Source organism: Gobius niger, assembly GCF_951799975.1.
Source record: "Gobius niger genome assembly, chromosome: 16".
Taxonomy (NCBI): Eukaryota; Metazoa; Chordata; class Actinopteri; order Gobiiformes; family Gobiidae; genus Gobius; species Gobius niger.
Genome location: NC_136867.1, coordinates 25,246,310 through 25,273,449, shown reverse-complemented (window position 1 = coordinate 25,273,449; position 27,140 = coordinate 25,246,310). Strand labels below are relative to the sequence as shown.

Below are 27,140 nucleotides of genomic sequence, written 5' to 3'. Positions count from 1 at the left end.
CTTTGAGATTTTACTTAAGATAAGGATTAGTGTATAAAAATGGCCTTCGAGCTAAATGCTGAATCATATTAAGTCAAGTTTCTGCCTTTTGTGCTCATAGTATGTTAATGATTAAGAAATACCTCGCAATACTATAGGGACTGGCTTTTCCATTCAGGGATCGGACATATGAGGGGGCATGGCTTAGCCGATGGGAAAGAAAGCTTCTTGTGGGAAGCTGAAATTTTCACTTTTTAGCTGTTTTATGGCGGAATATAAACATATTTATCTCCAAAAATAAAGTCAAGCCAAAATCAGGTCCCTGCGGAGGTTTTCTCAAAACAAATTGTTCAGTAGAAGCAAAAAACGGCACTCGTTAGCTGATTTTAGCATATGCAGCTTGAAGCTAACGTTAGCTTCCTGGTTAGCATTGTCCATTCTGTAAGGCTGCGTCCGAAACCATCAAATTATAGCCTCTATGTCCTGACCCGAGCTCCTGATCCTTAACCTTTCATGGGGTCAACTGTTAGATCTCTATGCCATTAGTGAACTAGAGCTTCGGCAGTATTTGCCCAATCTGACCGTCCTCACCCAGGGGAAGGGGAAGTGACATCACCAACAGCTGCTGTTCTTCTTCTTTAAGGTTATTGGCGGACTGCAGGCAAACAAAAGCGCATGTCGCCACCTACTGTATTACATATGCAACAACATAGTGTCCAAATAAAGACATTTAAGGAGAAAGAAAAAAAAATCCAAAGGAGCCATCACATTTCCCTTCAGCCTTATTTTATCTCAACAGCTGTTTCATAAAGCTACAGTAGCAAATTAGCCATGTGGCTTAAGTTTCTACTAAATAAAGGAAGAGCACAAAAGCACAAACTGCCTTCGTTTGAGCCATTTACTGAGGCCTCTCTTTGACACACTGACATGTGACTATGCTGTGGTGACTCGTGTATTTTGTCCCTTTTATAAAGTTTGGCTTGTGCAGAATATTTTTTGTCCATATTTTTTTTCATTAAATGTGCACTTGTCAATCAACAGTGGTTGCGCATGAATCACTCGAGGGTGGGGCCGAGGGGGGTGGGGGGATTGGCAGCGCGGTGATTTATGGCAGTGGTTCCCAACGGTTTTTGTCTTTCGCACCCCTTTGGCCTTTCAGTGGTCAACCATGTACTCCCTACCTTAAGGGTGTTACAGTTTATTTAGAAAGTAATTACTTAAAAATGGTATTTGTAAGAAAAAGGACAATGTTGCAGTGAAAATAGACTTATAATTCTCCCAAAGCAACACATTTTCCTGAAAAATATAGCTTTTCCTATAAAAAAATGTTACATTTTATCAATCTGAAATAGTTCCAAGTTCCCCCTGCTAGGTCCTCGAGTACCCCCAGGGGTCCCCGTACCTCTGGTTGGGAAACACTGGCTTATGAGATGGCACATAGCTCCTAATCGCCGGTTAGTTTGCCCCAGAGGTCCTTATGCTAAAGTGGCTATGATTGTTAGCATTGAGGCTCCTTTTCCTAACTCCTTCCTAACTGACAGCCCAATTCGGGGGCTTCTTATCATGGCGGACGCTGAAGCACATCCGTTTTTGGCGTTAGACCTCTTACCAATCTGCTCGTTTCGGAAGGGGCCTAAGTATCTATGGGCTGTTGAACCACTTTGCTCCTCTCCGTGTCTCTGTATCTTTATTTAGTAGAAAAATATATTCATAATTCAGCATTTGATAAAGTAATGGTGAAGAAATCCTCTTTTTGCTTTCCCTCTGGCTGTTTTGAACGTGACCACATATGGGCCACACCAAAGATGGCGTTTGTATCTACAGGCGATTCAGTGATTTCTATGTTTCAGAAAGCGCTATACAGCTTCTTTTCACTTTTGTTTAGTCTATATCAGTCTACGAAAACAATCGGATGTAACTTTATCCGGCTTGAGTCCAGCCCAGTCATTGAAAAAACTACTTTAACTCAAACATCGACTCTGCCCCTCATTATTTCTGTTGTGCGCGTCACGCTGCGCGGCTCCATTTGCATGGTTAATACTTCGGCGCCGCGATCCCCGAGCCGCCCCGGCGCAGCGCCTCATTTGGAGACCCGCTTTAATTTGATGACACACAATCCCGGCGCTGCCTGCGTGGCTATCACCGCGGGAACAGCCACCTCATCAATTCTTCTGACGGCAAATGCACAAAAAAAACAAAAAAAAAACACACACCGCCATTTTCTCCCAGTCCCAGATGTGCCCTCAAAAGCCCAGGAACATAATAAAGACGCGCGGGGGAAAAAAACGAGGTGTTGCAGCCCGAATTGAACCCCCGGCAAATCGAGGATATCGGAGGGAGTGTATTTTGGTGTCTGGTTATTTAAGGAAATGGGTGTTGCTATGGGAACAGGCTCTGGACAGTTGTGTGAAACGGGAAGCGTGTGGAAAAGAACATGCTACAGCCAACGCCCCGTTCGGAGGCGATCTGTGAAGCTAAAACTACTGGTTGTTTTCAGATTGTAGCAACGTCCTGATGTCTGTCTGTCAGATGGAGCCGGAGAGAAAAACCAGAGGCCGGTTTGATAATGTTGGAGCAGTTTGTGCCGACGTACGTAACTCGAGGCAGTCAGCGCGCCGTACTTACCGACCAACTGTGCTTTAGCTACATGGAGTAAAGGATCTTTGGTAATAATAATCACTTTCGAACACGGTGTTGGTTAGAACATGCGGTATAAAAACAGAACATGCGGTAGTTTCACTTTCACCTCCCAAATGAGCTGCCGTAAATAAAAGGGCCAGTGTGACTGTAGTGGAGCAATGGTGAGTGTTTTTGCTTCACGATGAATGGATTAAGCTTGGCAAGAGATCGAGAGGTGAGTAAAGTAGTTCCTGGATACATAGAAGGAGAAGGAGAAGAAGAAGGAGAAGAAGAAGGAGAAGGAGAGGGAGAATTAGAAGGAGAAGAAGAAGAAGGACAGGGAGAAGGAGGAGAAGGAGTGGGAGAATTAGAAGGAGAAGAAGAAGAAGGACAGGGAGAAGGAGAGAGAGAAGGAGAGGGAGAATTAGAAGGAGAAGGAGAAGAAGAAGAAGGAGAAGAAGAAGAAGAGGGAGAAGGAGAAGAAGGAGGAGAAGAAGGAGAAGAAGGAGAAGAAGGAGAAGAGGGAGAAGAAGAAGAAGAAGAAGGAGAAGGAGAAGAAGGAGAAGAAGGAGAAGGAGGAGAAGGAGAAGAAGGAGAAGGAGAAGAAGGAGAAGAAGGAGAAGAGGGAGAAGGAGGAGAAGAAGGAGAAAAAGAAGAAGAAGGAGAAGAAGAAGGAGAAGAAGAGAAAGAAGAAGAAGGAGAATAAGAATAAGAAGGAGGAGGCGAAGAAGAAGAAGAAGAAGAAGAAGAAGAAGAAGAAGAAGAAGAAGAAGAAGAAGAAGAAGAAGAAGAAGAAGAAGAAGAAGAAGAAGAAAATACCTTTATTTAAATAGCGCCTTTCATTGCCATAAAGTGCTTTACATGAGACAATTGTACATTCACTCCTTACTCTTGGTAAGCTACATTTGTAGGTTCAGTTCCCCTGGGAGAGACTGACCACCACCCGGCACACACATCATTCATCCTGGCCTATTGTACATTTGTTTAGTGGAAACCGGACTACCCGGAATCGAACCATGGACCTTCTAGCTGTGAAGAGTGCTAACCGCTGTGCTACCATGCCGCCCATAGGACCTCAGAAGGACTGATGTCTCCGCAACATCTCCAGACAGCGTGACACCTAAGTCCCAGTGACGCCTCCATGACTTCTTTGCGACATCACCGTTATGCCTCTTTAAATTCTCCTTGGTATCTGACAGGTGAGACATAGAAATAGAGTCTGCTATGTCGCCAAAACCGCTTGAGACTGTGTGTAAGACTTGAAAACACTCGAGTCGCCAACAGGTCGTCAACTAGTCTCCAGGCCTTATAACACCTTAGGAGCACTTCGAAGAGCTCCTACTACGGCGTACATTGTAGTTCCCCTTTATATCCGCTTAGAAAATCAACATGTTTCATTTTGTGTAACTATACTTGGCTCGTGTAACTACTCACATAACCAAATTTATATAGGGAAAACGTGGAAGAGCTTTGTCGCTTCTAACTTCACCCCTGTTTGGCCCCATAGGGGAGAGGAGAGGAGAGGAGGAGAGAGGAGAGGAGGAGAGAGGAGAGAGGAGAGGAGGAGAGAGGAGAGGTGAGAGGAGAGGAGAGGAGAGGAGGAGAGGAGGAGAGAGGAGTGGAGTGTAGGAGAGAGAGGAGAGGAGGAGAGAGGAGAGGAGTGTAGGAGAGAGGAGATGAGAGGAGAGGAGGAGAGAGGAGAGGAGTGTAGGAGAGAGGAGAGGAGTGTAGGAGAGAGGAGAGGAGTGTAGGAGAGAGGAGAGGAGTGTAGGGGAGAGGAGAGGAGGAGAGAGGAGAGGAGAGGAGAGAGGAGAGGGGAGGAGGAAAGAGGAGAGGAGAGAGGAGAGGAGTGTAGGAGAGAAGAGAGGAGAGGAGAGGAGAGGAGAGGAGAGGAGAGGAGGAGAGAGGAGAGGAGAGGAGGAGAGAGGAGAGGAGAGGAGAGGAGGAGAGAGGAGAGGAGAGAGAGAGGAGAGGAGGAGAGAGGAGAGGAGTGTAGGAGAGAGGAGAGGAGTGTAGGGGAGAGGAGAGGAGGAGAGAGGAGAGGAGGAGAGAGGAGAGGAGAGGAGAGGAGGAGAGAGGAGAGGGGAGGAGGAAAGAGGAGAGGAGAGAGGAGAGGAGTGTAGGAGAGAAGAGAGGAGAGGAGAAGAGAGGAGAGGAGAGGAGAGGAGGAGAGAGGAGAGGAGAGGAGGAGAGAGGAGAGGAGAGGAGAGGAGAGGAGGAGGAGAGAGGAGAGGAGAGGAGGAGAGAGGAGAGGAGAGAGAGAGGAGAGGAGGAGAGGCTGAATGCTAACAACATCTTTGGTCTTTTTGCGTGACTGAGCGCACGCGTTAAGATCAGACAGGTACACATCAACTCGTCTAGGCTCAGGTAAGAACACATCTCAGTATGTAAAAACGGTGGCCTGTTCCTTTAAGAATAGACACTTGTGGAGATGTGCTAGCAGTTTTGAAACACAATGTATATATTTTTGATGAGAGCATTGTAACAGCACTGTAACACCGTGAAAATCTCTAAAAGGTCAATACAACCTTTTTGACATGAACCCTGAAACCAACCGGATTCAAGGCATAACTTGTGATTACTTTCAGGTAATAGCAGCTCCTCCACCTCACATTTATTCTGATGAAGAATCAGCATTGTCCCGCACAAATAAATAAACACACCACAGGCTGTGACTCACTGATGGGCAGCGACTCCGGCGAAGAAACTGAGTGGATTAGCAGAAAGACACTTCACTTTGCTCTTGAGCGGCTGCAGATCAAACAACCGACTAATTACCCAATACTCGTCAATATGAGCGGGTTCACATGTGTTAATGAATGGATTTAAAAGGTTGTAGCTGTCGCAGAACAAATGTATTTATTTTTGTTTTGTATTGTGGTTTGAGTCATGCCTGTGCTGCGTTGGTGACCCCTTGTGGTCGATTGGGAAAATTGCGGAGCGCGGGTCACGTGTTTTGATTGGAGGGCGCGAATGGCTTCCGGTGGCTGCAAAGCACGGACGCAGAAAGTAGCTACGGAAATATTGGGACTGAAAATGGACTTTGACCACTCCTAGATGTTGGTGCAGAAGGCGCACACGGTGTGTATTGGTTTGTGATGTGTGTGTATGTTTTGTTTTGTTTTATTTTATTGACAAATATTTTGTTTTTGATTATAGTTTTTCACGGTGGTTGGTCGAAGGTCCAGCAAATGGAAAAAGCTGTGACAAAATAAACAACGACTAAAAACATCAGTTGGAGCGTGGCTTATTCTGTACGAACAAGAAACTTTGGGAGCAGTTATAGTGAAAAACGTGTCCCACTCCCTTTGGTGCTTCGTGTAACACGCGTCCCGTTGGTGCCAAGTGAAGACCCTGGCCTACCACACCCTGTCGGTGAAGGTGAAACATGTGTCCCATGCTGCCGACAAGGAGGAGACAACGTGGCCTGTCGCTATCGGTCTGAGAGAGGGGCCAGTCGGCGAAGGAGCAACGAGAGAGCGGCGTGGCATCGGCGTGGCATCCGCGTGGCATCGGCACGATCATGCTTCGAGGGAACAGGGCCCGCGTGGAGATCATCAGCCTCTATGGTCCTACAGCAACTGGATATCCAAACCTCAACAGCTTTGCCAGTTGAATAAAAGGAACTAAAGCTTCATCTAAACACCGTGCAAGTCTACAGTAAGCCACAGTGCCGCAAGGATACCAGGTTTGACTGGATCTACAGAGTTTGGTAATATTACTCAAAATACAAAAAAGAGAGAAAACAGAGATAAGAGTTAAAAGCAATTGTTTTCTGTTTTGAGTTTATCCTGTGCTGCGACACTCGTATTCTTTGGTATTTGTGAAATATTTCAAAGGTTTACTGTGCAAATAATTTAGAGATGGAGCCAGACACACGTGTGTTAGAAGAAGTAATTGAAGCTTTAGAAGCAGAGAAAGCTCAATTAGAAGCTAAACTACAGGGTGAGGTTGAAGATTCAGAAAGAGAAGAAGTTGAAACTCGCATAGGGGATATCTGTGCAGACCTTGAAATGCACAAAATAGGAAAACCCCAGCCAGCAGCCGAAGTTGAAACAGAAGTTAGGCGTTCAGAAAGAATTAGACGCCCAACAGAAAAAATGTTTGAACTTATAAAAGATGACATAATAAGCAGAGAAAGAAGTTTCATGTCAACATATGTGCATTTTAAGGCAGAGGTTCAACTTGCAAGGTCTAAACTGAAAGTAGAGTGCTCTAAAGCTGAGTTAAGTGACATGATTCAAACGATTGAAAATTGTGAGTCAGATTTAAAGCAGAACTATTTGGCTTTACGTACACTGACCGCACCATCTCAGGACATAAGAAGGAAAATGGACAGTTGCAATGCAGTTTCCACTGAAATCATTTTGCTTCTGAAAAGACGTTACACAGATGTTGAAAAGGAGTTTGATGCACAAGCTGTAAAAGAATCACTCCTGCAGTTACTGCAAAGAGATGATGCAAGGTCAATATATGGATCAACAGTATCAAGGGCTGAAAAAAGTCAGTACAACACTCTTAGTGAGCAAGGGACTCTTTTATCTGCAAAAAGGGCAGAAGCAGCTGCACGTTTAGCGTCAAAACGAGCTGAAATGAACAGAGAAATGGAAATCTCAGTACAAAGACAAGAGATTGTAGCTCAGCAGGAAAAGTTGAAAAGGTTGGAAAATCAAAGGGATTTTGAGGCAATAGAGGCAGAATATAATGTGTATGCTGAAGAGGAATCCAAAGTAAATGCTGAAATAAAAGATAGTGAAATAAAAGTCACTTCAAGTCAGCCTCCGATAAAGCATTACACTGTCCCGCGCCCACAAGTTCTCCGGGATCCAACTCCAGCTACTTTCCCTGAGGTTAAAAATAAGATTTCCCAAAATGTGTCAGTCCCACAGACCAGTGGCAGTAAGTTCATGTCAAAGGACAGTGAAGTATCTCTAGTTCAGGCGCTTAAAGAATCGCTCACCATGACTAGACTTCCAGCCCCAGAGCCATTTGTATTTAGTGGGGATCCGCTAAAGTTCATAGAGTGGAGCACTTGCTTCAAGGCTCTCATTGAGACAAGTTGTGTAGACCCGGCACATAGACTGTTCTATCTGAAAAAGTACATAAGTGGAGAAGCGCTTAGTGTATTAGAAGGCACATTCTATAGAAGTGATGAAGAAGCCTATGTACAGGCTTGGGAGGCTTTGAACAAACGTTACGGCCATCCTTTTGTAGTTCAGAGAGCTTTCAGGGGAAAACTAAGCAGTTGGCCAAAGATCGGGTCAAAAGAGTCGCTCAAATTGCGTGAGTTTAGTGATTTCCTCATTTCATGCAAAAACGCTATGCCCCATGTACAAGGTCTCAGGGTATTAGACGATTGTGAGGAAAATCAAAAAATACTCCTCAAACTTCCTGACTGGGCAACAACTCGCTGGAACAGACATGTGACCAAAATACTGGATGAAGGAAAGGAATACCCAGGTTTTGCTAAATTTGCTGAGTTTGTAGCTGAAGAAGCACGCATAGCATGCAACCCAGTCTCTTCCCTGTTTGCATTAAGGACATTTGACAAACCAGACAAAGATCAAAGGCGTTTAAAGGCTAGTGTCCTAACAACTACAACAAAAGTGAACAAAAATACAAAGACAACAAGTACAACTCAGAACAACAAGGGATTCAAACCTAGCCCTTCTGCAACTCAGAACAAAAGACAAATCGAGTGCATCTGCTGTAAGCAAAGTCACTTTATTTACAAATGTGAAAAATTTGCTGAAATGTCCTTTGAAGAAAGGAAAAGATTTGTCACTGAGAATAATATGTGCTTTAGTTGCCTCAGAGTTGGACACTTTTCTAAAAACTGTCGTCAAAAGGCTACTTGTAATGTTTGCAAGAAAAATCACCCCACTCCACTTCATGAGGACCGTCAACAAGTAGACAAACCTGAAACGCCACCACCAGAGGAAAATGCTTCTGCTGTGTCAAATAACGTGAGAATGGACAATAGCAACCGAACGTCAATGATTGTCCCGGTGTGGCTATCTTGCGCAGAAGGTAATGGACTTGAAACCTTGGTTTATGCACTGCTAGATACTCAAAGCAGCAACACGTTCATTGTCCAAGATATTTGTGAAAAGATTCAAGCACTCACCAAACCAGTGAAGCTTAAACTGACAACGATGACAGACAGGGGATCAATTGTACAGAGTCAAAGAGTGGATGGACTGAAAGTAAGAGGCTACCACTCACAAGAGTACATTGAGCTACCACCCGCATACACTCGTGAGTACATCCCCCTTGAACAAAACAGTGTTCCCACTTGTGAAACGGCAAAAAGGTGGACACATCTCAAAAGCATTGCAGAAGAGATGCCAGAGCTGTTAGATTGTCCTGCAGCACTTCTGATTGGTTACGATTGTGCAAGAGCTCTGAAACCAAGAAAAGTAATACCAGGCAATGACTACGATCCTTATGCAATCAAGACAGACTTAGGTTGGAGTATCGTGGGATCCATCAAGCCTTGGACAAGTTCAATGGAAGTAAACGGAGCATGCCATCGTATTTCTGTCAAAGAGATGCCATCTATCACACCCTCTTCTGTGATTAGAGCGCTGGAAGCAGATTTCCTGGACACAAATCCTAAAGAAGGAAACATATCACAAGAGGACATTCAGTTTTTACAGATCATAAATGAAAATGTACACTTCAATGAGGAAGGTCATTTGGAAATGCCTTTACCTTTCAGAGAGCGTCCACAGCTTCCAAATAATAAACAGCTTGCTACAATACGGCTGAAACATCTGAAAGCAAAAATGGAAAGAAATCCAAAGTACAAAGAGGACTATGTGAGATTCATGATAAGTGTCTTTGAGGATGGTGATGCAGAGGAAGCAGTTGGCATATCTGCAGATGGCAACACATGGTATATACCTCACCACGGGGTATACCATCCCAGAAAGCCAGAGAAAATAAGAGTCGTGTTTGACTGCTCTGCTAAATGGGAGGACACCTCTTTGAATGACCACCTTCTCACAGGCCCAGACTTAATCAATGCTCTCATAGGGGTACTCTGCAGATTTAGAGAACACCAAATCGCCATAACGTGCGATGTCGAGAAAATGTTCCACCGCTTCCATGTCGCTCCAGAAGACAGAGACTTCTTAAGGTTCCTGTGGTGGCAGGATGGGAACACTAGTGCAGAGCCCAAAGAATATCGCATGCGTGTCCATATTTTCGGAGCAGCATCCTCGCCAGGATGTGCGAACTATGGCTTGAAATTTCTTGCTCGTGAACATGAAAAGGACTATCCATTAGCAGCCAGCTTCATTCACAAAAACTTTTATGTGGATGACGGGTTAATCAGTGTTGACTCCATCCAAAAGGCAAAACAGTTGGTCTGTCAAGCACAAGAAATCTGTGTGTAACAGTAAAATTATTGTATTCCACTTGATACTGGTGTTAATCGTGGGGCAGCGCCCTCTAGTGGCGGCAAACTCTATAAATAGTGGGGGCGACGTGAGCTCGGCACCATTCTGTCAATGCGCAGCCGAGGTAAGGTCACGTTTGTTGGGGTGTCTGTTTAAGTTTTATTTCTACATTTAATTATCATTTGTATGAATGTCGTATGATAGTAGAATTATTAAGGACATGTTTTAGTTATGTAATTTCTACATTTTTATTTGATTATTTGTTAAACCACCACTAACGGTTTATAACGTGTACCCCCCCCACTAGCTGCTATGAGTGTTGGTGTTCCAGGTTCAAGGCTGACCAGCCGTTTTTGTCTGTTGCACAGGTACATTTATTTATTTTTACATTTATTGTATTTATTTTACCATTCTGTCAATGCGCAGCCGAGCTGCTATGAGTGTTGGTGTTCCAGGTTCAAGGCTGACCAGCCGTTTTTGTCTGTTGCACAGATAAAGAACCCTTGTGAAACAACCCCGTCTCCTGACCGTTACTAAATAACACAACGCAGAGTCATCCACGTTACACTGGTGCCGTGACCGTTTTCTGTGACAACATCGAGCGGAGGTTAGCCTGTGGACACCGCGACGCAAAAGCCGCCCGGCAGTTACATCCAGGATCCAGCGGGACTTGCCAGCGCCAACTGCCCGCCCCCTACGCATCAAACTCGGGGCCGCTCGGGCTGCTCGCTTCGGCCAACGTCTGGATCGTGCGTCAACTGGAGCGCGCGCCCTCGGAGCTACGCAGTACGCACCCGCCCTCTACGCATCAACCCGTGGCCGCTCGCGCTGCTCGCTTCGGCCAACGTCTGGACCGTGCGTCAACTGGAGCGCGCGCCCTCGGAGCTACGCAGTACGCACGGACTCGTTGCAGCTCAGACGAGGTGGCAGTGATCTGCATCGGTCCTTGATGCTCTCAGGTTTTACCATTGATGAGGTTAAATGGTATTTGCGCTAATACTGAATGACTTTATTTTATATGTGGCTTTGATACAATGAACTTTTTTTTTCCTTCTCCCCTACAATTCTGAGTGTGATTTGGGCCAATTTTGAAAACTATTTTAGTTTCACCTCAAGTTTTGTTTTGTGAAGTTTTATATTGAATCATGGAGAGTACTCCTGTTGGAAGAGGGAGGGGCCTTCCAGTCTACACCTCTAAGCCTTTAGCTAGTCTAGGCAGAGGTGCTCTTTTATTTTATCCAGAAGCATCCACACCAAAGCTGAGCTATGGTTTAAAACAACCTGGTAATGTTTCTTCTGTGAACCCAAACTGTAATGTGCGCCCTGATGCACAGGTAAATGAGGGTGTAAATGAACAACTGCTAACTGATATAGCATCACATATTGGGCTTTCAATTGGTGAGAGTATTGCATCCTGCATTGAGTCACGTCTGAGTACTGCGCCTAGTGCAGTTGGGGCATCGTTAAATGACCCCTCTCTATTGAATGTCATTGTGCGCCAGGACGTTAAAGAGCCTGTGAGTTTTAAAGGGGATGGTAATGACACATGTTCTGTTCAGGAGTGGGAGGTTATGATGCTGTCATATATGAAGAAAAGGGGCATCCCTGTGTCAGATCAAGCGGATGAGGTGCTGTTGAAGCTCACGGGGAGGGCGCGTGAAGTGGTTAAAGTGGGCATACGTTGTAAGCGTGTGTTGACCCTGACTGACGGCCCAGAGCCCATTTTTGAGATGTTAAAGCAGCACTTCAGTGACACACTGACCTCTAGTTTACCACTAGCTGACTTTTATGCGACAAAACCCCACTCTGGTGAACAACCCCTTGACTACTGGCTAAGACTAAACAGAGCCCTAGAGGTGACTGAGGACTCTTTGAAAAGACAGAATAAAACATTGGACTATCTCTCACGTGATTTGGCAGCCATGTTCATTCAGAACTGTCCTGATACTGAACTGTCACTCATTTTCAAGTGCAGACCACTGCAAGAATGGACTGTCGCTGATATTCATGATAAGTTGGTTGAGCACTGCAGAGACCATAAGCAGGCATCTAAGCAGAAAATAAACACTGTCTTGTGTTCGCAGCGCCAGGAGGTTGCTGCTCCTGCCCAGAGTGCAAATCCCACTAATGCAAAACCATCACAAGCTGCTGTTGTGTCGCCGCCGTCTGCACAGCAGGCAGAGGGTTCACCTGACCGCCTGGACAGAGTACTTGCCCTGCTCGAACGTGTACTTGCTCAACAATCACAGCAGCCCAGATATGTCAGTAAGTACAATGCACGCGGCCAGCCCTCCAAAGTCAAGCCCCTAGCGCCCTGTGCCGTGTGCAGTGATAATGGCCACACTACTCAGTATCACTGCAGGTCCGAACGTCTGTGCTTCACCTGTTTTGCACCTGACCACACGCGCGCGGAGTGCCCAAATGCTGTCAGTAAGCCCGGTGTTGTTAAGTCCACAGCGCAGCAACAGGAAAACTAGCTGGCCTGCATGTGGGAGGGGCAAGTGTTAGGCCTAAAAATGATTCCCCTAATGTTAATGTGAGTGATGAAGAGGAGTTTATCTATCAAAGTATTTGCAAAGAAAGAGAAATGGGACGCACACCCATAGTTCAAAATGTTCAGAGACTTCAGCAGCATGATCAACTATTCTATGAGAATGTAACACTGAGCGGGAAAGTAAAAGTCTCTGCTTTACTAGACAGCGGTTCGATGGCCTGTACTCTAAGTGCTAGTCTAGTCCCCCAGTTGCTGCAGCAAGGTGTTATAGACCCCACCCTTGGTGAAACGGACGCTGTATTAATTGGATGTGGCGGGTCCAGAACTCTACCTGTGGGTGTGTGTGATCTCACAATGGAAATCTATGGCTGCAGTGTAATTGTCCCGACTCTTGTTGTCAAAGGCCAGAGCGAAGATCTGATTGTTGGCAGTAACCTGTTACGGTACGTGATCAGTAGACTAAAAAGGGATTTCCAGAGCCAATGCCCTTCAGAGCTCACCTGCGGGAGTGATGCAGAACGGAGACTGTTGAGTTTAATGGCAGGAGTGGAAACTGAGAATGTCTCGGATGTGATCGGAACTCTCAAACTCAGGAAAGCTGTTACTCTGGAGCCTATGACAGAGCACCTAGTGTGGGCAAAGCTGCAGTACGTGGACAAACAGTTGGCTGGTAGTGAAGTTATTGTTGAACCAACAAGTGCTAAATCCAGTCCGAGAACAGTCATAGTCGGTAGAGCTGTTGCACTTTTAAGAGCTGATGGCTGGCTGCCTCTCAAAGTAATAAACCCGTCCCACAAATATGTCACTCTCAAACGTAATGCTAAGATAGCTGACGTCTCTTTGTGTGAATCAGTGGAGAAGTTTGGTGCTCAGTCTGTTCAGCAACAGGTACAGATTCAAAGTGCTAGATCAAATGTGCCCAGTCTTGTTTCAGATACCTCCACTTTACCGGACTGTCCCCAATTTAAGTCGCCGTGTCCTGACTCTAGTTCTCTCCAGTCTAAGTTGAGTGAGCTGGGTCTGTCAGACATTGATGTTGAGTCATGTCAAGTTTCCCCTGAGTACAAAGCTAAGCTTGCTGAGCTCATTGTGGAGTACGAGTCAATTTTCTCCAGAGACAAACTAGACTGTGGCAAGGCTACTGGTTATCTGCACCGTATCAGAGTCCTAGATGAAAAGCCTTTTCGGCTCCCATGCAGGCGTATACCACCAACGCAGTATGAAAAACTAAGACAGGCCTTGGATGAAATGGAGGAGCGTGAGATTATAAGAAAGTCCAGCAGTGAATTCGCGTCACCCCTCGTGCTAGTCTCAAAGAGATCAGGAGACTTGAGAATATGCAATGATTTCCGCTGGCTCAATGCGCGCACAGTAAAGGATGCGCATCCGCTCCCTCACCCCGCCGATGCCCTAGCTGCTCTAGGTGGTAATGCCTTCTTCTCAACTATGGACTTGACCTCAGGATACTACAATGTGGAAGTGCATGAGGAGGACAAGAAATATACAGCTTTTTCATCACCATTCGGATTGTACGAGTACAATAGGATGCCGCAGGGCCTTTGCAATAGTCCGGCAACGTTCATGAGGATGATGTTGAGCATCTTTGGCGACCAGAACTTTATGAGTCTTTTATGCTATCTGGATGATGTTTTAGTGTTCGCCCCAAATGAAGATCTGGCCCTCGAACGTTTGCAAATGGTGTTTGATAGGCTCCAGTCCCACAACCTTAAACTCGCACCAAAGAAATGCAACTTCCTGCGACGCTCCGTTAAGTTCCTTGGTCATATCATTAGTGCCAATGGTATCCAGTCTGACCATGATAAAGTTGCTGCCATAACCTCCTTAAAAGAGTCAGACCTTATGGAGGATGGCACTTCAGTCCCCTCACAGCGTAAAGTCCGCTCCTTTCTTGGTATGGTTGTATATTACCAGCAGTTTATTGAGAATTGTTCAGCCATAGCCAAGCCGCTGTTCCGACTCACGTCAGGGTCCAAAGGTCCACGTGGAGCTGGTAGAAAACGCCACCAGACTCGTAAAAAGTTAAAAACTGACGACTGGACTGATGAATGTAAGCTGGCTTTTCACAAACTGAAACAGGCCTTATTAGACCAAGTCGTTCTGGCACATCCAAACTTTAACGACCACTTTTTGCTCTCAGTTGACGCCTCCACAGATGGGTTAGGTGCTGTCTTGTCGCAAGTTCCTCCTGGTGGCACAACAGCAAGGCCAATCGCATTCGCAAGCAAATCCCTCACTTACGCCCAGTCAAAGTATCCTGCGCACAGATTAGAGTTTTTCGCATTAAAGTGGGCAGTGTGCGATAAATTCCACCACTGGCTGAGAGGTCATAAGTTTACCGTGTGGACGGACAATAATCCATTGACATACATTTTGTCCAAAGCTCGTCTAGATGCGTGTGAGCAGCGGTGGATTGCTAAACTTGCGCCTTTCCAGTTCGATATAAAATACATCCCTGGTCCCCGAAATGTAGTAGCTGACGCCTTAAGCAGAGAGCCGTTCGTACAGTCCAGTGCATCCCACCGTTTAACAAGGGTACCGTATAATGAGTTGCTTGCTGAGGCTGCTGCTGTCGGTGCTAATGGCGTTCAAGATGCTTTTCGGTGGTCTGCTAACCCACCTGACATGACATCCGAGTGTGGCCAACCTGTTGTTCAAGGTGTGGCAGTTGCTAGGTCTGGCTCGTTATCATCGCTAGAGGTCGCTGCTGTGCTTAATGAACTTAAAAGCCGCGATTCAGACTTGTGCCCACACGCGTTGCTCCTGCCCCAGTTCACGCAATCAGTCCTGTTGCCCCCACAAATTGACTCTCAGGTTCTCTCCCACAATGAATTAAAGGACAAACAGAGAAATGATACAGATCTGAGCAAAGTCATTTTCTATGTGGAAAGAGGAAGGAGACCATCAAGGAGGGAACGTGCAAAGGAATCTGCTGGTGCAAACAAAATATTGCGGGACTGGGAGAAACTAACTATGAGAGATGGAGTACTATACCGTGTGACAAAGGATCCAGTCAATAAAAGAAAAACATACCTGTTTGTTGTCCCCCTCTCATTACGCCACAAAGTGCTAAAAGGTGTTCATGATGAGGCTGGCCACCAGGGGCAGCAAAGGACTTTGTACTTAACAAGACAGAGGTTTCACTGGCAAGGGCTCTCTCGGGATGTTATGGACTATGTTAAACACTGCAGGCGCTGTGTAGTAAGCAAAACCCCTGAGCCTGAAGCCAGAGCGCCTTTAGAAAATATTAGAACCTCTGAGCCTCTTGAACTTGTCAGTATTGATTTCTGGACAGCTGAAGATTCTGCTAATAGGTCCCTTGATGTGCTTGTTGCAACAGACCATTTCACTAAAATGGCGCACGCCTTCTTGTGTCCTAACCAGTCAGCCAAAGCAGTCGCCCATCAGCTGTGGAACAACTACTTCAGTGTCTATGGATTTCCAAAACGTTTGCATTCTGATCAGGGAGCCAATTTCGAGAGTGCTCTGATAGCGGAATTACTACATGTTGCAGGCGTGCAAAAATCGCACACTACTCCCTATCACCCAATGGGTAACGGCTCGTGTGAAAGGATGAACCGTACTATTGGCAACATGATTCGAGCACTTCCACCAAGAGCAAAACATCGTTGGCCCCAAGCTCTAAAATCACTGACATTTGCATACAACTGTACTATACACGAGACAACAGGCTATGCCCCATTCCTGCTCATGTTTGGGAGAGTTCCGCGCCTTCCAGTGGACGTTATGTTTGGCTCAGTGCTCAAGGATCCGGAGGTTGTGGACTATGACCGCTATGTTGAATCCTTGCGTCAAAACATGAGAGAGGCAATGGCAGTAGCACAGTCGACAGCAACAAAACAACTGCAGCGCCACACTGAACTGTACAATAAGAAAGTGCGCGGTGCTCCTGTTGAAGTGGATGATCGTGTGTTATTGGCCAACAAAGGTGAACGTGGCAAAAGAAAGCTCGCTGATCGCTGGGAGAATAAAATCTATGTGGTGGTGGAGAAAAATGATGAGAGCCACACATTTAAGATTCAAAACCCAACAAATGGACAGATGAAAGTCGTACATCGCAATCTGATAATGCCAGTGAACTTTTTGCCTTTACCTGAAACCGAACTAAATAACCAAGAGGAACAAATATTGTCCCCCGTATCGAGTTCAGTGGACCTCAGTAGGTCTACAGTCACTGAGGCATCCTCAGAATCGGCAGAGTTTAGAACCAGAGCATGGGTGTCGGAGTTACCATCAAATACGGGCAGTGTGACAAATGTGGAGGATGCTGTCCCGGACAATGTCCCTTTGAATGAGCCAGAGAGTGGTTCTGTGGACTCTAGCCTTGCACAAACCCCTGTCCCACACCCTGACCCAGAGACTACTGTGACCCCTGACTCTGACATGCCAATCGTCCCCACTGTGACTTCAGCTAACGCAGTAACTGACCATAGATCTAGAGCTGGACGTTTACTGAGACCAGTGACTCGACTTATTCAGATGATGCACCAAAAATCTGTTTCAGTCCTGTAAAAAAAATTTCCGGACTCCAGTACCCATTTTTTTGGGGAGAGTTTTGCAACATTTTGGTGATGTTGGCATTTTGAGTTTGTACTGTTTGTTGTACAAGCGTGATTTTTGTTTTATGTACTTTGAGGTGTACCTGCAGTTACATTTACAGAATATGTAAGTGGGCATATTCTATTTACCCTATGTGTGTAGATGGGTTTTGGCCATTCCGGTCTCGCACTGATCCCTTGGGGATAGTTTTTCGCTGGGTTTTGTAGCTGTGTCAGGTGCTCGACATAACCTCGCTAGTATAGTTGGGAACTAGAGTGCTTTATATGTTTCCTGTACACATAAGTATGGATGTTACACGCTGTATTTTTTTTGTACCCTGTGCAGTGCTGGTCTATTTTGTTTTTTTTTGTTATGGGTCAAGTGGAATTCAGCAGAGGGGAATGTAACAGTAAAATTATTGTATTCCACTTGATACTGGTGTTAATCGTGGGGCAGCGCCCTCTAGTGGCGGCAAACTCTATAAATAGTGGGGGCGACGTGAGCTCGGCACCATTCTGTCAATGCGCAGCCGAGGTAAGGTCACGTTTGTTGGGGTGTCTGTTTAAGTTTTATTTCTACATTTAATTATCATTTGTATGAATGTCGTATGATAGTAGAATTATTAAGGACATGTTTTAGTTATGTAATTTCTACATTTTTATTTGATTATTTGTTAAACCACCACTAACGGTTTATAACGTGTACCCCCCCCACTAGCTGCTATGAGTGTTGGTGTTCCAGGTTCAAGGCTGACCAGCCGTTTTTGTCTGTTGCACAGGTACATTTATTTATTTTTACATTTATTGTATTTATTTTACCATTCTGTCAATGCGCAGCCGAGCTGCTATGAGTGTTGGTGTTCCAGGTTCAAGGCTGACCAGCCGTTTTTGTCTGTTGCACAGATAAAGAACCCTTGTGAAACAACCCCGTCTCCTGACCGTTACTAAATAACACAACGCAGAGTCATCCACGTTACATGTGCAAAGGGCAAGTTGCGCTTACACAAATTTGTGTGCAACAAAAGAGAGGTCTTAGAGGTCATACCACAGTCAGAACATGCTAATAATGGCAAAGACGTAAATCTGAATTATTCTGATGTGCCAATGCAAAGTGTTCTGGGAGTGAAATGGAATGTAGATGCAGATACGCTTTCATTCAGTGTGGTCCTCAAAGAAAAGCCAGCCACACGTCGAGGAATCCTGGCAACAGTTGCAAGTGTGTATGATCCATTAGGATTTCTCTCTCCGTACATTCTAACAGGAAAACAAGTACTACAGGAAATGTGCAAACGTGGCGTAGGATGGGACGATCCTATTCCCCCTGCATTGGAAACCAAATGGAAAACATGGCTGAACGATCTGGAAAATCTACCAAAGATTCAAATACCAAGATGCTTCATTCCTGAGGACATAGGCACACCGCAAAAGATCGAGCTGCATCATTTTGCAGATGCGAGCAGCAGTGGCTACGGGCAGTGCTCATACATAAGGATTGTTGCCAAAGACAAAGTGCACTGTGCTCTGGTTATGGGAAAAGCCAGAGTGGCTCCCACTAGGGTAGTCACTATACCGCGTCTTGAGCTCACTGCAGCTGCAGTTTCCGCAGGAGTAAGTAACTTCCTCAGAACAGAGCTTGAGCTAAAAATTGATGAGGAGTTTTTCTGGACTGATTCACAAGTGGTGCTCGGGTACATTAAAAATGAAGCTAGGCGCTTTCACGTTTTTGTCGCCAACCGAGTACAGAAAATCAGAGACTTTACAGATCCAAAACAGTGGTTTCACATCGAAACAGATCAAAATCCAGCTGATCACGCTTCTAGAGGTCTCAAGGTGGCAGAGCTCATGAACTCAAACTGGCTCAAAGGACCTAGATTTCTATGGGAACAAGAACTTGTTACAAAGCCACATTCCCCAGAGCTTTTAGTGGGAGACCCTGAAGTAAAAGTTCTTAAAACTAATGTTCTAGAGAGAGACAGTTTTCTTGAGAGATTCTCTAGATTCTCAGACTGGAATACAGCAGTTAATGTTGTTGCAAAGATAAAGAGACTTACCAAAAAAGACAAATCAAAACCCATTAGTGTTGAGGAGAGACAAGCAGCTTCGTTCGCACTTATTCGGGTAACACAGAGACAAACGTTTGAACAAGAGATGAAACAGTTGAGTGAAAAGGCAAACAAATTGCCCAAAACTCATAAGTTGTACCAACTTGATCCTTTTGTTGATAATGACCTACTTAGGGTAGGAGGGAGGTTAAGAAAATCCTCAGCATCATTTGATTTGAGACACCCCGTCATTCTCCCTAGGGAAGGCATTGTCACACAACTTATTCTTGACCATTGTCACAAGAAAACGCAACACCAGGGTCGAGGCCAAACACTAAATGCACTCAGAGCCAGTGGCTATTGGATTGTAGGTGCCAGTAAGGTAGTGGCCCGTCACATCAAAGGTTGTGTTGTGTGCAGAAAGGTACGAGGGCCAACACAGGAACAGCGTATGGCTGACTTACCAGCTGACAGAGTAGATCCCTCACCCCCTTTCACTTACACAGGAATAGACTGTTTTGGTCCATTTTACACGAAACAAGGTCGAAAAGAATGTAAACGTTATGGTCTTTTGTTTACGTGTTTAAGCTCCAGAGCTATTCACATTGAGATGTTAGAAGATCTTTCCACTGATGCGTTTATAAATGGATTGAGATGTTTTATAGCGATCAGAGGAGCAGTGAGACAGATTAGATCCGATCAGGGTACAAATTTTGTCGGAGCTAAGAATGAGTTCGACAAATGTCTCTTAGAGCTTGACAAAGACAGGATTGCTACTTATTTAGCTAAAAACCAATGTGACTTTCAAATGAACGTTCCTGAAGCGAGTCACAGAGGCGGAGTTTGGGAACGCCAAATCAGAACCGTCCGAAATGTTTTGAGTTCTGTCCTGGCACAAGCCACAGGAAGATTGGACGACACCTCTTTGAGAACTTTCTTTTATGAGGCCATGTCGATTGTAAACAATCGTCCGCTCACTACCGACACTATCAATGACCCAAAGAGTGCAGAACCTTTGACGCCAAATCATTTACTGACAATGAAAGAGTCAGTGCCACTTCCACCTCCAGGCGACTTTGTCAGCGAAGATTTGTACGCTAGAAAGAGATGGCGAAAAGTACAATACTTGTCTGAACAATTCTGGCACAGATGGCGCAAAGAGTATTTAACAAGCATAAGCCTAAGACAACAGTGGCATACACCCAAAAGAAATGTACAAGTCGGAGACATCGTGATAGTCAAGGAAGAGAATATTCCCAGAAATGAGTGGAAATTAGCGAAGATTGTCGAAGCGAATGAAGATGATGATGGCTTAGTACGAAAAGTTAAGATTCAAGTAGGACAGAAAGCTTTAGGAAAGAAAGGTGAACGTTTAAAACAATTATCTTTTCTTGAGCGACCAGTTCAGAAACTAGTGGTACTAGTGCAAAATGAGTCCTAAGTTTTCCAAGATTTAAACAAAGTCAGAGTTCAAAGGTTGATGTTTTTTGAAAATTACAATGTTTTACTTTACTGTGTAAATGCATACATTTTGTAATTTTGGTGGCAGTGTAGCTGTCGCAGAACAAATGTATTTATTTTTGTTTTGTATTGTGGTTTGAGTCATGCCTGTGCTGCGTTGGTGACCCCTTGTGGTCGATTGGGAAAATTGCGGAGCGCGGGTCACGTGTTTTGATTGGAGGGCGCGAATGGCTTCCGGTGGCTGCAAAGCACGGACGCAGAAAGTAGCTACGGAAATATTGGGACTGAAAATGGACTTTGACCACTCCTAGATGTTGGTGCAGAAGGCGCACACGGTGTGTATTGGTTTGTGATGTGTGTGTATGTTTTGTTTTGTTTTATTTTATTGACAAATATTTTGTTTTTGATTATAGTTTTTCACGGTGGTTGGTCGAAGGTCCAGCAAATGGAAAAAGCTGTGACAAAATAAACAACGACTAAAAACATCAGTTGGAGCGTGGCTTATTCTGTACGAACAAGAAACTTTGGGAGCAGTTATAAAGGTCAATGATACTTTAGCCTGACTGACAAAAACTGGATACCTTCACTGACCCCACAGTCCTCGTGCATCCAGTCCTGAACCCTTAGTCGTCCTGGTTCTGCTCACTTTCTGCTCATTTCTATTCAAAGCAAATTGAAAGCCTTTATGAGCGAAGATCCTTTTTAATCTGGGTTTAATCTGGTTTTCTTATGGTTAATCCTGGTTATTTCATGTCTTAATCCTCTGTTAATCTCGTCATTATTTCCATCGCCGGTGTCTTTAAAAATAGAGGTTGTAAACGACGTTTTCCGCAGTCGACTGGAGTCAAAGCCAGAGAAGGTTGCAATGCAGAAAGATGGTTGAAGTGATTGATAAAATAGCACATTTTGCAGTGAGTGGTCGAACAGAACAGATACAAACTGTGGACACTTTGTAGAAGAGAGCACTACATGGGGTCTAGAGTTGAAAAGAGAGCACTTCAGACTTTTTCAAATGGATGGTTGGTTGTGACTTGTATGAGTGTTTTTTCTCCCCTCTCCCTTTAACCTTTCTTTTTCACCTTAAAAGGCACACTGTGTAACATTTCGCCCGATGAATAGAACAAAATACCTTGAACAAACAAACATGTGTGTTTACTGAGCGGCTCATCTCTCCTAAGACCTGACTTGTAGCTTTATTGGGAGCGGGACGTTTCCATGGCAATGTCGACTAAAGGCAGAAAAAATATGAGATTTAACCTCTTAAACCCCGCCTTAACCGAGTGCTTTTTCTCCAGATCGGCTTTACCCAAATCTGAAAGCTTCTTGAGTGGAGCGCACACCCTCATTTGAAAGCTAAGAACTCATCAAGGCTTCTTCCTCGTTATGATTGTCACGGTTTGTTGCTTGATCACACCTACGTTACGCTAAAAAACAAAACAAATGAAAAGGTGACAATAATGTGGCAAAAACGACTAAAATGTGAACAAAAACAAGGTGCTTAGATGAGTTTTGTAGGTCTTAGCTTTCTAATGAGGTGCTACAGGGTGTAAGATTTGGGTAAAGCAGGAGCAAACGTGCTGGGTTAAGGTGAGGGTTAAGAGGTTAAATCGGTTAGGTTCTCGTCCAAATCCGTTCTTTGTTTACTCACTGCAAAAATAGCATTTTCTATGTCTCGCATGTGTTGCATTCCTAACAGTATAATCCAAAATGTTGCGCAGCGTGCCTTTAAGTAGCGCTATACCTGCCGATTAATGTCAGATTCATCAATAAAAATATGTGTGTTGTATGAGTGTTTCTTCACATAAAAGCTTTAATGCCTTAACTTGTGATTTGTAAAGCAATAAAATATATATATATATAATTTAATAGCATTTCCTTTGATACCCCTAGTTGGGAAACACTGATTTAAAGGAACAGGCCACCGTTTTTCCATTTTGAGATATGTTCTTACCTGAGCTTAGACGAGTTGATACGTACCTGTCTGATCTTTGTGCGTGCCCTCAGTCACGCAAAACGACCAAAGATGTTTTTAGCATTTGGCCTCTCCCAATGTATTCCTATGGCCCCAAACGGGGGTGAAGTTAGAAACGACCACGCTCTTCCACGGGCACAAAGACCAGACAGGTACGGATGAACTCGTCTAAGCTCAGGTACGAACATATCTCAAAATGGAAGAACTGTGGCCTGTTCCTTTAAGTTAGTATGGATTTAATGCAGTACCTCCATTAGGATACATTTGTGACACTGTGAGACTTTTTAAGATACCTTGCACTATTTTTTTGAAAGAATATGTAAGTGCAAATGTTCAGACAAACCTTTTTAAACAACCCCAACAAACCACCGCCATTTGAGCAAAGACTGACATAAAAAATGGACTGCAGAACATGTAACTATAAATCCAAGAGAGCTGGACATGAAGTATTTTATTGTTTGCATAAGGGTTTTATTACTCAAAAAAATGCACATTTCTTATTGCGACTTGTGATTGTCTTTGGTCTTAAAGGAACAGGCCACCGTTTATCCATACTGTGATATGTTCATGCCTGAGCTTAGACGAGTTGATACGTATCTGTCTGGTCTTTGTGCCCATGGAAGAGCTTGGTTGCTTCTAACTTCACCCCCGTTTGGAGCTATAGGAATATACTGTGAGAGGCCAAATGCTAACAACATCTTTGGTCGCTTTGCGTGACTGAGCACACACACAAACAGACAGGTACGTTTCAACTCGTCTAAGCTCTGGAAAGAACATATCTCAGTATGGAAAAACGGTGGCCTGTTCCTTTAATGCTTTTAACGTGGCAGGGGTTTCCTATCTGTCTTCACCTGTGTGCAATATTTGCTTTGGGATTTATGTATATGTGGACTACACCCTGGACAGTTCATATTCTCGATCACATTTCAGTTCAAAGGATGAAAATGAATATAGTTCCCTCCTCACAACACTTTCTATATCACATATATGCTCGCAAATGCATTCATAACTCAATCATTTAGCACACAATGAGAAAATCAGGAAGTGAGCTGCGATCACTGTGAGAGTAATTGAAATTTGACCAATCAGGGTTTGTAGAAAAGAAGAACAGAGAGGAAAGGAAAAGAGTAGAGTCACTTCAATCAGCTGACAAATGGAAAAAAGTACAGTGAGACTATAACAACAAACGCAGAAACCGCTTCTCAATGAGCCAACTTCTCAAAGCTGTAGTAAACTTTATAAGGATGATGTCAGCTCATAAGTCTGGGGCCACACATTAAACTTCTGCAAGAGGAAACTACAATCCTGCCATGGCAAAGAAACTCCAGGTCGGTTTGGTTCTTACCATTCTGTTGACAGGTGAGCTGGAGTAGTCGGGCGCTTTGAATGCAGGGCTGCTGGGGCTGGAGATGGAGTTGGACGGCATCATTGGAAAAAAAAAAAGCTTCTTATGGCGAGGGAAGTTTCACATGGAAAAAAAATAACTTAAAAAGACAACAAAAAATGAGAGATGATCCCTCTTCTCTCTCCTGGAAAAGAAAACGATGGTAAACGATTAGGCTTGAGTTTAGAACAGTGCTACATTTACATCACACATTTTTCCACACGGTTTTCAACACTGCTCTTTTGTGGGACCACTTTGGTGGCCTTATAGGCAACACCTTAACCAATAAAAAGAAGGAAACACACTCTATGTTGACCAGGGGAAGGCAACGTCAGGGCCCTGCACATCAGTTTCAGACTTTATAATTGCACAACAGTGACATTAAAACCTGTCATTGTAGGCTTTCCCTGGGAACACTTTTTTCAATTGTTTTGAAAACACATTAACAATAATCTTTTAGAAAACACAGTGTTATAATAGATTTAAGCTCAAAAGCGTTGTATGGGTTGGGATACAGGTTTGGATGATGGGTTTCCATGCCATAACAATTGAAAACTCTTACTGTAAAAAAAAAAATTTACAGTAAAACACTGGCAGCTGTGGTTGCCAGTGTTTTGCTGTAAAATTTACAAAATTATATATATATTTTTTATTCCATCCATCCATCCATCCATCCATTTTCTTCCGCTTTATCCGGGGCCGGGTCGCGGGGGCAGTAGTCTCAGCAGAGATGCCCAAACTTCCCGATCCACACACACCTCCTCCAGCTGGGGGGACCCCGAGGCGACACCAGACCAGCTCGGAGACATAGTCCCACCAGTGTGTCCTGGGTCTTCCACGAGGCCTTGTCCCACTAGGACATGCCTGGAACACCTCCCGCGGGAGGCGACCAGGAGGCATCCGGAACAGATGCCCGAGCCACCTCAGCTGCTCCTTTCGACGTGAAGGAGCAGCGACTCTACTCCGAGCTCCTCCCGGGTAACTGAGCTCCTCACCCGATCTTGGAGGGTGAGGGGATATTTTTTATTGTTTTTTATTTCATTTTCAAGGTTTTAATTGCAAATTATGCAGAGATTGATCGTTAAAATGACAGCAACAAACGGTGAGAAAAAACATCTGAGACAATGCTAAGCTGTAATTTTAATTACAAGGATCTTGTTTGTTTTACAATTTTGCGGTGCAAAAACGTACATTTCCCATCATCTAACTGTGACATTTACATTCTTAACTGTAAATAATATTACAGAATTGATCAGTAAAAAGTACAGTTTACTAAATATTAACAGGGTAAACCAGTAATATATGTAAAATGTACAGTATTGTCACAGTTTTCAATAAATAGTTATACACTGTAAAATTTTCCATGAACCTATTTACGGACTTTTTTTACTGTATAATTTACATCCTTTTTTTTTTTTTTACAGTGTGTTAAACTACTTAAAAAATGCTAAAATATGGTCACTTTCTTTAAAAATGACCTGGGGGAAGTTGCCAAACCACCTTTCAGCTCTGAATTCAGGTCTTAACCTTATCCTTAACCTTAGGATTGGCCCCTGAACCACAGTATAGGGTTCCATTTGGTCCGTTACCAGGTGAACCCGCTTTCCCCTCACTTAGACGTGTGTCATAACAAACCTATTGTGTCCAACCACTAAATATTTTGATCATGTGCTGTAATTAGTCAGGTACTTTGCGGTTTTGTTTTATCGGTGCTTGGTTTTTGAACGACATTACGACATTACTCATTATCTAGAACCGCACGGCAGAAAGATAACATCGCTTACAACCACGTAACTTTCTTTGCCGCTGCCTCAGGGCTCACCAAAATGAAAATAACTTTGTTCAGCACCACACTGGTGTTATTCAACGGTCCACAGCCCTGTCGTTGTGTGAAATGTCTTTGTATGAGTTGTGGCTTGTCGTTACAGTGGATTTCAAAGCAGGACCAGATGAGAACCATTAGTCTAGTTCAGAGGTTCCCAACCAAGTCTTTAGGTACCCCCTACTCGAGGATCTCGCCAATATTATCACACAGTGACCAGCTTAACTACGATTTAATAGTGTGTTATGTTCAAAATGAAGCTAAAGCCTTTACTTAAAAACATAAACAAACTTTCCTTTGAAATCAATATTCAAATTCGACTAGTTTCACTTTCTTTCTTAAAGGAATAGGCCACCGTTTTTATATACTAAGATATGTTCTTACCTCACTTTAGTCGAGTTAATATATCCCCGTCTGGTCATTGTCCGCGCGCTCTGTCACGCAAACGGAGCACATACGCAGCCTCTCCCATATGTGACATAGCTCCGAAAAAGCTCACGATAGAAGCTACCAAGCTCTTCCACGTGTTCCCTATTTAAATAAAGTTACGTGAAGTGTTTTCATGCGAAGTATATTTACACAGAAATGTAACGTGTCGATTTTATAAGCAAATAAAAAGGGGGACTATATTGTGAGGCGTAATGATACGAGGAGCACAGCGTCCGCGTAGTAACTCCTAAAGACTTCCCCCGCTCACTTCCGTCAATAACCTTTAGGAGTTACTGCGCGGACGTTTTACTCCTCGTATCATTACGCCTCACAATATAGTCCCCCTTTTTATTTGCTTATAAAATCGACACGTTACATTTCTGTGTAAATATACTTCGCATGAAAACACTTCACGTAACTTTATTTAAATAGGGAACACGTGGAAGAGCTTGGTAGCTTCTATCGTGAGCTTTTTCGGAGCTATGTCACATATGGGAGAGGCTGCGTATGTGCTCCGTTTGCGTGACAGAGCGCACGGACAAAGACCAGACGGGGATATATTAACACGACTAAAGTGAGGTAAGAACATATCTTAGTATATAAAAACGGTGGCCTATTCCTTTAACTGAGTGCATTTTCTCCATTTAGGCGTTACCTGAGGTTCAGCCTATAGGCCAGTGCAACGCCTCATTTGAAAGCTAAGGCCTGCAAAACTGATCCTAACTTTTTTGAAGTGTTCTTGTCGTGTTCTTGTCATGTATTCGTCGCATCTTGGTTGCTCCCGTACCCTTGATTGGGAAACACTGCAATTCATTTCAATGCAGCTGCTTGATTTTATCTGAAAACAAACTTCCATTCATGAACTGACATCATTCTGCTGGATGCAAACTAACATGCAAACTTCAAAGCCCACACTGCAACAACTTCCACTATGTTGTCCATAATGTAGGTCATACAT

General features: G+C 44.2%; 1 protein-coding gene across 2 annotated transcripts in view; it reads right to left on the bottom strand.

Annotated features, from left to right (window-relative positions):
• dnmt3ab (DNA (cytosine-5-)-methyltransferase 3 alpha b) overlaps positions 1-27,140 on the bottom strand; it is an 85,601-nt gene that overhangs the window by 57,188 nt on the left and 1,273 nt on the right. For both annotated transcript variants that reach the window (XM_079573405.1, XM_079573404.1), the window contains exon 2: positions 23,893-24,076. In XM_079573405.1, the coding sequence (XP_079429531.1) occupies positions 23,893-23,976 (84 nt within the window). In that variant the 5' untranslated portion in view covers positions 23,977-24,076. The remainder of the gene's footprint in view (positions 1-23,892; positions 24,077-27,140) is intronic.